Source organism: Pelecanus crispus, chromosome 4, assembly GCF_030463565.1.
Source record: "Pelecanus crispus isolate bPelCri1 chromosome 4, bPelCri1.pri, whole genome shotgun sequence".
In the NCBI taxonomy this organism is placed as follows: domain Eukaryota; kingdom Metazoa; phylum Chordata; class Aves; order Pelecaniformes; family Pelecanidae; genus Pelecanus; species Pelecanus crispus.
Genome location: NC_134646.1, coordinates 67,700,636 through 67,713,445, shown reverse-complemented (window position 1 = coordinate 67,713,445; position 12,810 = coordinate 67,700,636). Strand labels below are relative to the sequence as shown.

Below are 12,810 nucleotides of genomic sequence, written 5' to 3'. Positions count from 1 at the left end.
AATTTAACTGAAGCATCAAAATCACATATCCTAAAGTCTTTGAAACTACTTTCACTTCCACTCAAAGAGAAAAAGGTTTCAACCTAAATAGTATTATTTGTAAAAATGGTAGGTACAGGATTCATTCTGCAAAACAAATCTATTAGACCAAAGTACATATTTCAACATTCTTCCTGGTTTCAGAAACGTATGCAGGAAGAAAAACAATAATATATAAAGAAATCAATGAAGGCACTTATAAAAAAAACTCATTAATAGTTAATGCAAAATGAACATAAGGCATAACAGCAGCAGCAAGAAAAAACACAGGCCATTTTCAGCCTTATGGAGAAAGTAAGAAAAAAAGAAAAACAAAACAAAACATGAGGTTCAGAAAACATCCAAGTCAACACAAGCAAGCAAGCAAACTAACTACAATCTTTGGTAGCACAGAAATAATCTGTATTTCAGTTGTAATTGACTTCATCTTAAGATTTATTGATTTTACCTGTACTTTTTCCAGAAAAAGGAGCTATTCAAAATGGAGCAGAAACCACTTCAAAACTAGCTATAACTGACTGAACTAAATTTAAACTAAATAAAAATTACAGTTCTGTAAAAAAAAATTAGTTTTCTGACATTGCCTATAAAATAATAGGCCTAAAGTAGAAGCCTTTGAAAACGTGTGCACTAGGTAAATTTCTCTCTGGAGTGTGATGTACAAATTACAGTCAGCCTGATTTAGTATTTTCTCTGCAGAGGCTGTTAGTTGCTCAACCATAAAGGTTTAGTACAATAAATGATAGATTTTACAACGCTCCATATAACCTAAGACATTTCATCACACTTAGAAATGTTGTAAGTGTAATCTTTTAAAAAAATGCAGTTTAAAACTTGCTATTAATATATTTAGTCTATACATTATTCGAAGTGTTAGGGGATGTGGCATAAGACGACAAAACACAATACAGCATTCACCTCAAAGTAGACATTTTATAGTCACTTTGACAATTTCTGTGCATTAATGTACAGTGAAATGATGGACTATTATGTACCACTTAGACACAAAAAATTATTTGTGATCAATAATAATTCTAAGTTACTAGTTTAAGACCATAATTTTTCCTAAGAGGCAAGTAATTCTGAAAATACACAAACTCTTCCATCATTAGGAAGTTTAAAGGGAAAATGGTAGACAGCTACAGATCTCCACTCATGTCCATCTTGTTCAACTCTCCTTTAACAAGTGACTTTGCAACATAAATGATGTACCTGGAGATTTCATGAAGGGGTTTCCATAGCCCAATGTCACTGTTGCTCCTCCATATGTCTTACAAGCTCCGTAACAGATTTCCACTTCCCCCCCCCCCCCCCCGCCCTTTTTAAATGATCAACAATACCTGCTTGGAACAAATGCATTTTGCTTGTCCAACCCTTACATAACGGAAAATAAAACATGGAACTACCGCATGCAAACACCTCACAGCCTCAGGAATTAACACAAAAAGCTTGGAAAAGGCAGATGAAAAGTAGGTTCTAGACAGCATTATGGACAACATCTCAAGTCACCTTAAAGCAACACATTTCCCTCTCCTTTGACTTAGCAGAATGGTTGTAGAAACAAAGAGGTGATCTGAAACAACACACCCCAAGAAAAAAAGATACCATCCCCCCCCGCAAACCCTCAAACCACCCCCCCTTTTCACCCATTCCAAGAACACTGCTGAAATGTTCCTTTGTTGAATATAGCTTGGATCTGAAAGCCCTGTTTCCATTTTGCTCCATAAAGTGGCAGAAGAATTTGGCAAAACTCTGCAAAGAAACTCAACTCTGTTTCTTACTTACTGGTGAGACCTTTAGCAATAGATGCCCAGTTGCTAGCATGCAAAACATAACTACGCAGTCAAACCCAAAGCGTGGACTTTGTTCTACAGAGTTTTAGCAACAGATACTAAAGGTGATGCAATCATCCTTTGCTTTTTGATACAGCAGCGGGGGGGGAGTGGGGGAATCAAGGCTTGATTTGTTTTTACCATTAGAATAAGGTGATAAGCGCTAAGTGAAAAAAGTTTTGTTCTATGAAACAATTTTGGCTTATCGGTCATAGAACCACCATCACTAAGACAGCAGTCAACTAGACAGGAATTGAGAATCCATCTTCAACTTCACAAATGAATCCTTTCATAGGATACTATTAAAATACACACACATCTATTAACAATATCACAAAATAGCCAAAATGGTCTCCAAGAAGCCTGTACAAAGACTGGGAAACAGCATAACTTTTAGCTGAATGCTGAAGTAGCTTTCAGAACACCTTTTAAGAGACTCAAATAGAGAGCCAGGAAATAGAAAATAAATCAGATCATTTCATGATGACGGCTGTATACTCTAAGGACTAGGAAAGCGGCCACCAGCAAAAATTGGACTAAAATAACCATCTGTACAACCAAAAAAATGCTTTCTGCTGAAAGCCGTGAACATGCAAAAAGAAACAAATTTTTCAAAGTTTATCTTGTAGATGCTGTGATTTAACAAGGACATAAACCAAATATTTTTCAACAGTTAGTATTTTGCCTTGTAGTGAGTTACTGGTGTCAAAGGGAAAGAAACCTAAGTAATGGACTGAGCAGAACATGAACAGTCCTTGCTTAAAAGTAGCCCTGAAACGAAAACACTGCACAAGCTATATACAGAGAAAGAATTATGAATCTTTCCAAAGCCCTGAACAAACGGAGACAGTATTTTCCAACTTAATAAAAACATTATAATTGAGGAAGCTTAGCAATGAAACATTTACAAAAGAGAAGTTTGCAACAGATAAAAGATCTCATGTGTTATTTCATTATTATGCACATTAAACAATATTAAGATTGTAAACTAAAATACTCAGAAGTAATGACATTACAGAATTAAAACTATGTCTATTTATATCGCTCCATTTCTAACTGGGAATGTGATAACTTTATATGATGTAATGATGGACTTTTTTTTTTCCCCCCTACATAATCCCTGCATCATTCAAGCAACAATGCTCAATTTGTGCACTGCTATTCAAGATATTTTTTCTTGATATTCAGTATGTGGCAACATGCTTTATTTACTGCCTTTCTTTAAGGACAAACCATTCTTTAAGGACAGAAATTCTTTATTTCTAGTGAAAAACAGTGCTAATCACTGGAGTACCTCAGTGAATATTCTACGTAAAAATTCTAAATAAAAATCATGTTAGAAAAAGGACAGAACTGAGGGGCAAGACAGAATGCAAGAATGAGTAGCAATGTTGCGAAAATGATACTACTGAAATTCTTGTGAAATTATGACCTTACCAACCAAACCTCTCTTTCTAGTACTTATCCCAGGTTGAAAAGCCTACCTAAGGGAAAATTAAGAGGACACAGCAACATTCAGTTTCTTCCAACACTAACTCTGAGTTGCTGTTTCTAAAGGTAACCAAAAGCACTGATAGCCTAATCCTTGTGATATATCCCCCTTCTTATCTGTAGCATCTGCATTAGTTTAAGAGACTATGATCAACTTTTTCTGTAGTAACCCTCCTGTATTACTCCCCTCCCTTCTGCTCCCTCCTGAGTTTCCCATTTCTTATCCACCAGCTGTACACTCTTTAGGATTCTCACTGACTTGCAGTTTAGTGCAAGTTTACCCTACCCCTCCAACCTCCATACATACATGCCAGAGAGTAACTCGCTTCACAGGGAATACTGCACACACACAGATGCCTAGCCAGACTATCCTAACTTAAGCTGTTACAGCCAATACATTCTATGTGTCATATCACAGTAGCATTAATTATAGCATATGCCGTCACACCCCGTCTCACATGTATTTACATTTCCTATCAGGCATACGAGCTCTCTAGAAAGTGCTTTGTCTAGACACATTAGCAAGCACTTCCTGTCAACTGCTGGCACACGAAGATATATTTTCATAAAAAAATGAGATCCTAATCCTACAGGAGTCAACAGGTTTTAGATAGTTTTGCTCCCTGAACGAACTAGGCATGGAGCCAGACAAACGCTAATACAGCAGCAAGGCGGGGGGAGGGGGGGAGGAAATAAAATTAAAAAACCCACCCACACAGCAAGAGACTGGGAGGTGAAGGTACAAACACGCCAGCTCCAGTTCAGGCTATAGTTTCACAGGCAGCTGGATGTGGATGTAAATTTCCACACTCAGAGGGGGAGATCTCCTTTCCCCTGCCCTGCTCCTGATCATTCCTGTGACAGAAGCAGGAAGAGAGGGTGGAAGGGGACCTCCCTCCTCCAGCACAGAGCTGTAAGGTCAGCTCACTGCAACCCAGAGAAACTTCAATGAGCCCATCCACACAAGATTTTGAGAACTAGTTTAAATTCCTGTTAACACCAGAAGCTGTTATCCTAAAACAACAGTTTGAGATACTAGAAACAGATGTTTGGGATGTCTTACAGGATGCTTTTAGAAATCTGAGCATAACTCGTAGACTCTGCCTGACACTAAGTTTCAGGGTAAAACCTATTCTATAACAACATGGGCTAACTAGTAACGAGTTCTTATATCCGACAGAAATAAGCCTTTATGTTCATCTCCTCAGATGGAAACAGCATATCGTGTGGACAATACCAGAAGAGTTTTCCCAGACCATGTTATAGCACTACCATTTCCTTATACGATCCATCTTCTACTGGCATCCAGTCACTAATCCTGCCTTGACTGATTTTGTGGGTAGCTGCAGAATTTCCAAGAATTCGTGCCCATCTCTCGCTAAGCCAGTTACACTCACCCTTCAGCACCTTATCTGCTCTGCCTTCATTCCCTCTGAAGTCCTTCTGATTCCCTATCTCCATAACCAACACATCCATTCAAAGAAACCCTCCCTCCCCTCTCAACTCCTCCCCAACTCTCAGTAGTAGTTTCTGACTTTTATTCCAATCTTCCTGCCTTTCTTCGCTCTGTATCTAGACCCTATCTTCCCTCCCTCTACCTGAAAGCATCTTTTTTTCCCTAGAATGAACTGACCTAGCAGAGGACACAGACTGTACTTTTGGGCAAAGCACGTGAAGACAGCGTAGCCCACAGCCACCTAGAGCTGTAAGTCTGGAGACTTGCCTGGATGAACCCTACAACACACTGTCCACTGCAAACGGAACTGTGGAATTAAGCTGCCTATTCCTTAAACATCTTTAATCAATCTGCATTTATTATGTTTGGTTTGGTTGGGTTTTTTTCCCCAAAAAAGCTCTTAGTTGGTCTGCCTTGACAAAAAGGTCAAGTTCCCACTCCAAAAGCAACAACTCTGCAGCCCTGCCAAAACTGGCTGACTAGCTTGGACCACACACACCACCAAAGCAACTGCTCTACTTTGGGACCTAGCAGCTCTGCACCGCAGTGCACTGGCATCCCATTCACGCTAAGGCAGCTTGGAGATCTGTAGGACAGTACTGCACTGCACCACTGGACATGCCCTGTGTCAATACCAAAGGAGGAGTCACAACACAGTAATGCACGTGAACAGTAATTAATGGATATAATCTGACATACTGTAGGACTTGAAGGGCAGTGAGACATTGCAGTTTTCACTGCTGAACAGCCAAACAGTGAAATCCAAAGGTGAAAGTAGAATTTTCACCTATTTACTGTGTTAAAGACTAAAGATATTTGATTATTTAAGATTTTACAAATTCATATTTGAAATTCATTATCTCACTGCAGAAAGCAAAACCCACAAAAACATACTTTAGTTCTACAGAGAATTTCCCTGAAGTTCTTAAATTTAAAACAATTTATTACTGCTAATGAAAAGAAATGCTCAACTGTTTTTAATCTTCATGGATTAACTACTGGTACAAAGAAAGCATTTAAACTGTATAGATTCAAAAACCATAGAGACTATTATGGTGAAGATAAAGACTAAATAAGGCAGTAATGACAAATCCATGAACCTGCCACATATCTGGCCCATGCAAAGTACATATGGGAACCATTAAACTCTGAAAAATCTAATCTTGCAGCTCCATACCTGTTTTAAATTACAAAAATAACCTCTGAAACATGAACAAACTGCAAGCAAAAAGGAATGAGACAGATGTAGTTACTCATTCTTCATCACTGCAGCACAAATTCTAGCTCTATTTCTTTAACTCTTGGCATTAACTTTTAAATTTTAGCATTTTGCAGTTTTGCCAAACTGAAACAAAAACAGGAGTACTACTGATCAATGAAAGAAAACAATAAAAGAAAAAAGTATTAGTCCTGAAGATCAAAATCTCTCTTCCTGAGGCTAGATACAGCATAACACACTGAACATTTAACACTCACTGAAGGGCTAAGGAACGCAAAAAGGGCATTGCTTATATGGATATCCTCATGGAAATAAAGGTATTGGGCAACTCTACATTAATGATGTGGCTCAGAGAATTAAAAAAATTAATTTGTCCTCATTACAAAAATTTAAATTTGCTCCCAGAATTTTGCGTACCTTATCTCTGTCCTCCTCCCGTATTTTTAACTCAGCAGTGATCAATACATAGCTCTCATTCAAAATCTGAACTCCAGGCTTGTAACAACTGCCTACAGTTGTGTCTATGGTACAGAAGCCATATTTCTAATTACTTCATGTATTTAATCAAAAGTACAATAATCTCATTGTGAAAGGCACCTAAAACAATTTTTTAAAATGCTTATATAGAAGAATAATCTTTAAAAAAAAATCAGTATGCATCAATACAATCATTATTGCATGAAGACTATTACCAGTTACAACCCACCACATATGTTAAAGCCATTACTGCAACACTAAAAGAAACAAGAGGACGCTATTCAAACTTGACTGGGTATCCCAGTGGATATGTATTAACAGTGTAATATGATGTCTTCCAAAGATGAATAGTTATTTAGGTAGAACAAAATACTGCAATTTAGAAGAAAATGCTGTTCAAACTGTGACCTCAGAATTTTCCTGCAATACTCAAATTTACACAAAAGCGTACACAATCATAAAAGAATACCATATGTATTCAATATCCTATAGCAATAACCCCACAATAATGCATCAGTGTTGGAACAGGCAAAGCCTGAATCTGATTTTGAATGTGCATTGCTATCTTGTCAACAAGGTAAAAGACATACACAAAATCTGATAGATGTCTACTAAACAGGTCTACTTGAATACAAGCGTAATAGAAAATGAAACATCAGTAATGATTTTTTGGAGCCAGATGCGACCGGTAAAAAGGCATGCACAAGTACTTGTGATTTACTAAATTGTGGATACAACAGTTCTCAAGTACTGTCTCTGTACTGACATGTGTTCATGAGAAAAGTGTATTTTGCATAGTCCATGCATCCACCAACCAAAGGAAATTTTAAGATAAGTTTTAATGGGAGGTATTAGCTCTTTGTGTCTTCAGAAAATGTTATCACTGCCCAAGTTATTAGTGCTGAGCTCTTACAACAGTCTAAAATAGACTATTTTAACAAAAAAGGGATTAGCTGTCAAGAGTACCTTCAAGTTAGTAATGGAAATGTACTTTAAAAGAAAAGGCAAACATCCACAGAAGATATTTACTATGCCTATACTTCCTGTTTGTCAATGTTTTGGTAAAGGACTCTTTTTTTCCAAACACATACTAGAGAAAGGCCCAACTAAGTAAAACAAAGGAAATTACAACAGTCTAGCAAAGCATCAGATCATGCCTCAAAAAAAGAATATTAAGAATCATAAATATAAGTCACTACATAATATCTATTTGCTTTACTTTTAAAAGCCAAAGAGTCCTTTTTCTGTAAGGAAAAAATTACTCATGTAATTATAATGTAATCACACACTGTGAGATGAGTGACTCCTTGCAATGAGTGAGCTTTTGCTCTGAAACTTTTGGAATTTAGGAATTTGTGTTATGAATGGAAAGGCTGCAGAGATATCTGGAAGGCCAAATAAGTGTGCCCTTCAGCTGCTTAATGGATGTAGTTTGACATGAGTGTATTTAGGAGCTGCACAAAAACTGTGACATTAAAGATGTTTCTCAACAGCAACCCAGTTAAGCCTATCTTTGAACAGTTCTGAACACAAATCTAGGCTAATGCTCTGGCTTGTAAATGCAAACATTGATACTCATATGTTCCTATCAGGATAAGCGGGTAAGCAAAGTTCTTTGCAGACCAGTAACGCTCCTGATTCAGAAACACAATTCTTTACTGAATATATATGCTTTTCCTCTGTTTACACAGATTCCTATTCCTACAGAATGACCTATGTGTAACGGGTAACTAAAATTCTCAACAAGTAACAGGGACTACAACTTCATGGGCTTGTCTTCAGCGGAATTACACATTCTCTTCTAAAGAACGAAGTAATGGTTAATATCCAACAAGTTATGACATCATCATTTGAGCTTGCATCAAAGAAACACAACAGCAATGCATATCTTATTTCAGGCTTCTATTACAAGAGTGCATGTCTTATTCAAATGTGAATCATGGCAACAGCTTCAGTATCTACTGAAATACAGAGCATGTCAGACAAAGCATCAAGTTACATTCACCCAGTTATGTTATTTTCTCACCAAAAGCATCTCATCTGGCTGGTTAAACTACAAAGGTCAAAGCCATCTATGGTGTTTATGTAGACTCACTCTTCATTTGCATCCCAATCAATTTTTATTATATAAGGCTATGAAACAGTCCCTTCCTTAGCTATAACTAAACTTGAATTCACCTTGGAATTTGACCTAACTGCTCAGTAAAGCACCATCTAATTCTACACGGATTCTAAAGGAATCTCAATTTACAGTACTGCCAGAAATCCTAAACATTACTTATTCTCCCATGGACATCTCTCTATACTTTAATGCTGCTCTTCCAGTGTTTGCTTTCCTTCCTCAATCATGAAACAAACTTACTCTGTCTCTTATCAATTGAAATCAATTTAAGATATTTTTGCTGAACTGTAACTAAGTAACACTGACCTAAATTACTAGCACAATAAAATGTTTTGTGGCAAACAAAGGCCAAGGCATTTCATAAATTAAGTGACCTTGCCCAACTTATCAATATTATTGTTAACCACTAACTACAATGGTGTGCAAGAATGAAAGAACCTGGCCAGCATCCTCAGATGCCACTCATTTAACCCAGTTTCCACTATTTCTCTTATTTCCTCACTTTTTAGAGAGTTTTGTCCTTAAAAATATTTCACTGGGAAAAAAAAAAATTGTAAATGCTAAATGCACAGCAGCTGATCTACTGAAAGCCTATGAGTTTGATCAGTGATAAGGATGGAATTAGGATTTCTAAAATGAATATAGTCACTTTATTTGAGTCATTCCTAGCTCACTCAAAAACCAAAAAGTTATATAAAGCTATATAGGTCCTTGTACTTAAAATCGGTTTGTGCAAAATAAAGTCAACATAAAAGAAAATTAGCTGAATTAAAATGCAGCTGATCTACACAACAGTGATCTATTTTCAGCTACTTATCTCTTCTGTGATCCAATAATCCAAAAAGCTATAATAGAACTACTACTTATCTTAATAGAAGAATCCCACAAGAATCAAGATTCAAGATAACTCCGGGCAGTTTGACTCTAATCAGACAACCTTCCACTATCCACCAAGTACTGCAATTCTAAGTATCAGCTTGGAAAAAAAAGTAATTTTTGGCAAAAGATTAGATAACGATTAACCCAGCCACTACTAATCAACATGTTAGTGAAATGGCACTTGGCAACACACCCTATAAATCACGAAAACTTTCTAACCAGGTTAAGATGGATGCAGGGAAAAAAAAAAAAAACCACACCTCTGAGATATGGAAAGTCATGCCTCAAAAATCAACAAACTTGAAAGAACCTGAAACACAACAGTTATTGTGTCCACTCTCTAAGCAAAAGCAGGAGCATTAGTTTAATAATCTTTGCCTTTTATTTAAGCAAAATTTCAAAGTATGCGTTCGTATTACTTGTTTCAACACAATTACAATACTTACTACAAATAATTAAAAAAATCACTTTGGTTCTTCCTTTGTCTATTAAAAAAGTTTAAAAGGGAAAAATAAATTTCAGAAGTTATGCAGCGGGGTTGGGCTAGATGATCTCTCAAGGTCCCTTCCAACCCAAAGCATTCTATGATTCTATGATGAACTACAAAGGCCAGTTAAAACTGAAAGCAACTAATTAGTGTATGTAGATATGCTCTAGTTACACTCTAGATAGTGAAGGAGTATGAAAATCAAGATGAAAGATGAACCATTCTTCCAAATTCTTCTGCCACTGCAATTATGAACAAAGGTCCATTCACAGCAAGGCTGCTGTGTTTGATATCTGCTTGTCTTTCACAGCAATCAGAGCTGTCCCTGCAAGTTTTTTGAACCAAAAGACCTCCACAGTCAACTTCAGCGTATCAACCATACTAACATCTACTTTTATCAAAATTTTAATGGATAATACTATTTTTTTAACAGTTAATCAGCTGCAAAGCATTTGAGGCTAGCAAAGACTAAAATGGATTTATTGATCAAACAGCCATCACCACCTACTTGTTGCTTTCTTTTCTACTTCACAAACTTCATATACGAATATTTCTGGTCACTTCTCACGGGTCATTTAGGAATATTCTCTGAACCCTTGCAGATTGCCAAGCGAGAACAACTACTTTATAGCCTTAATCACTTCCCTTTTTTTGGCTTTCCCTTTTCTCACAGGTCCTGATCCATGCATCTGACACTGACTGGGTCCACACCCCACTAAGACTCCCTGAAGGAAGCCCTTCCTTGGTGTTTCAGTGCTGCCAAAATTCACAAAAACAGCAGTCAGATTGTTCTTCACATGACAGAACTATATATATTCTGTGCTTATTAAACTCGGATTATTGGCAGATCTTTCAAACCTGTGATTTCCAGTTAAGTAGATAAAATATCTTAAGCTAGACCCCATAATTCCGCTTCTTTTCATCGATTTTCTTGCATAGTACTTGGTCGCACTTGAGTCTTCCCACAGTAACACAGGTACTTTAAGGCTCTCTAAAGAAGGGACAGGGTTCCACTTTTAGGACCATCCACTGATGAAATCCAGTGCTGCTGATGTCCCTGCCCATGGCTGGGGGATCAGACTCGATGATCTTTAAAGGTCCCTTCCAACCCAAACCATTCTATGATTCTATGAAGTTCTTTGATGGAGTGACCAGTTAATGTCTCAGGAAGAAAAACAACTTGCAAATCCTTCCTTTACATGTGCACACTCATGTCTAAGTAAATAGCAACAGGTTTCTTACTTTGGAATAAGTTGCATATCCTGTTTGAAACTTGTTATTCAAATGGATGAGCTAGGATTGCCTCCGCATAAAAAGAGCACGCCTACTGCTCCGTGGAAGTAAATTGACCTTTTTTTTTTCCAAAGAAGAAACAAAATAAATCCCTTCCGCTGGTTTTATCACCAGCTGCAGCGAACAGGTTGCTGTTTGCTACCGCCAAACTTCAGGCCCCACCTCGCCTACTGACTCACGCGCTCTATCAGCGCTCGGTTGCTAAAACTACCTCAAAGCGCAGTACTCCGAAGCAGAGCTTCTCCTGAGATGGAAAAAAAAATTAAATTTAGGGAAGTTTAAGAACAGGAGGGCGGGGGGGGGGGTGGGGGGGGGATGCCGCCCGTCCCACCAGTGAGTAACGGGACGCTTCCCGCCCCCCCCCCCCCCCCAAAAATCACCACCCCAGGAAGCTATGGGGAAGCATTAAAAGAACAGCCAAAACAAAAAAAACAACGCTCCTGGGGCTCTCCCCGGCAGCACATGGGGTCAAGCGCGCCCCCACCCCCCCCCCCCCGCCGCCGCCCCCATTTTACCTCAAGCCAGCGCTCCCCCCCCCCCATCCACGTCGCGCCAAGACCCCCCACCCGCGGACGGTACTCACAGGGTGACCGTCCGGTTAGGCAGCAGCTCGGGAGGCAGGACCTGAGCGAGCTCCAGGTTGCTGCAAACCACCTTCACCTCCACCGGGCCGCCGGCGGCCGCCGCTTTGCCGGCGCTTTTTGGGCGGCCGTCGTACTTACAGCCCGGGGGCAGCGCGGCGTCGCCACCGCCGCCCCCCAGCGCCGTCAGCAGCAGGAGCGCGGGCAGGAGCCCCGCCGGGCGGCGGCGACGGCGGCGGCGCGGCGGGCGGCAGAGAGCGCGGCGGCCCGGGGGCAGCATGGCGGGGCTCTGCAGGGCCCCGCTCCGCTCCTCCGCAGGCGGCGGGGTCGGCCGGGCCGGGCGGGAGAGGATGGGGGGGGGGGGTTCGCCTTGGCCTAGCTCCGCGGGGGCGGCGCCAGGCGCGGCCGCGGCGCTGCCGCCATGTGGTGCCGCGGGGGCGGCGAGCTGGGGGGGGGCGGGCGGGCAGGAGCCGGGGCCGCCACCGCCGCCCTCGTCTTTGTGTCGGGGCCGGGCGGGCTCCACGCAGCGGCAGCAGCGCCGCCTTCCGCCAGTGCCGGAGCCCGGCCGGGCCTCGGCCCCTCTGCGCAAGCGCCGCGGCCGCCACGGCCGCCACCGCGCCTGCGCGCCGCCGCGTGAGGTGGCCGCGGCGGGGAGGTGCTGCTGAGGGGGGAAAGCGCCCTCCCGACGGCAGACCCCGGCCCCTTCCGCCGCCGCCGCGCCCTTGGCAGGGCCGTCGGCAGCGCTGGGCCTGCCCTCCGTCCCGCCGCTCCCCGCAGCGGCGGCGCTGCGAGCTGTCGCGACCTTCCTGCCCCGGCCGCCTCCGGCCGGAGCTCCTTCCCCGGGGCGTTGCCTGTTCCCCGATGGCCGGTGGCTCTGGGCCCCTCAGCGTTCTGTAGAGCCGAGGGTCCCTTTGGCACCTCGTGGGCCGTGTCC

At 41.1% G+C, this 12,810-nt stretch overlaps 1 protein-coding gene across 1 annotated transcript in view; it reads right to left on the bottom strand.

Moving 5' to 3' along the window:
* ADGRA3 (adhesion G protein-coupled receptor A3) overlaps nt 1–12,156 on the bottom strand; it is a 60,279-nt gene extending 48,123 nt beyond the window's left edge. Inside the window, exon 1 of the mRNA XM_075709308.1 lies at nt 11,879–12,156. Within this exon, the coding sequence (XP_075565423.1) occupies nt 11,879–12,156 (278 nt within the window). The remainder of the gene's footprint in view (nt 1–11,878) is intronic.
* Between the last annotated feature and the right edge of the window lie 654 nt (nt 12,157–12,810).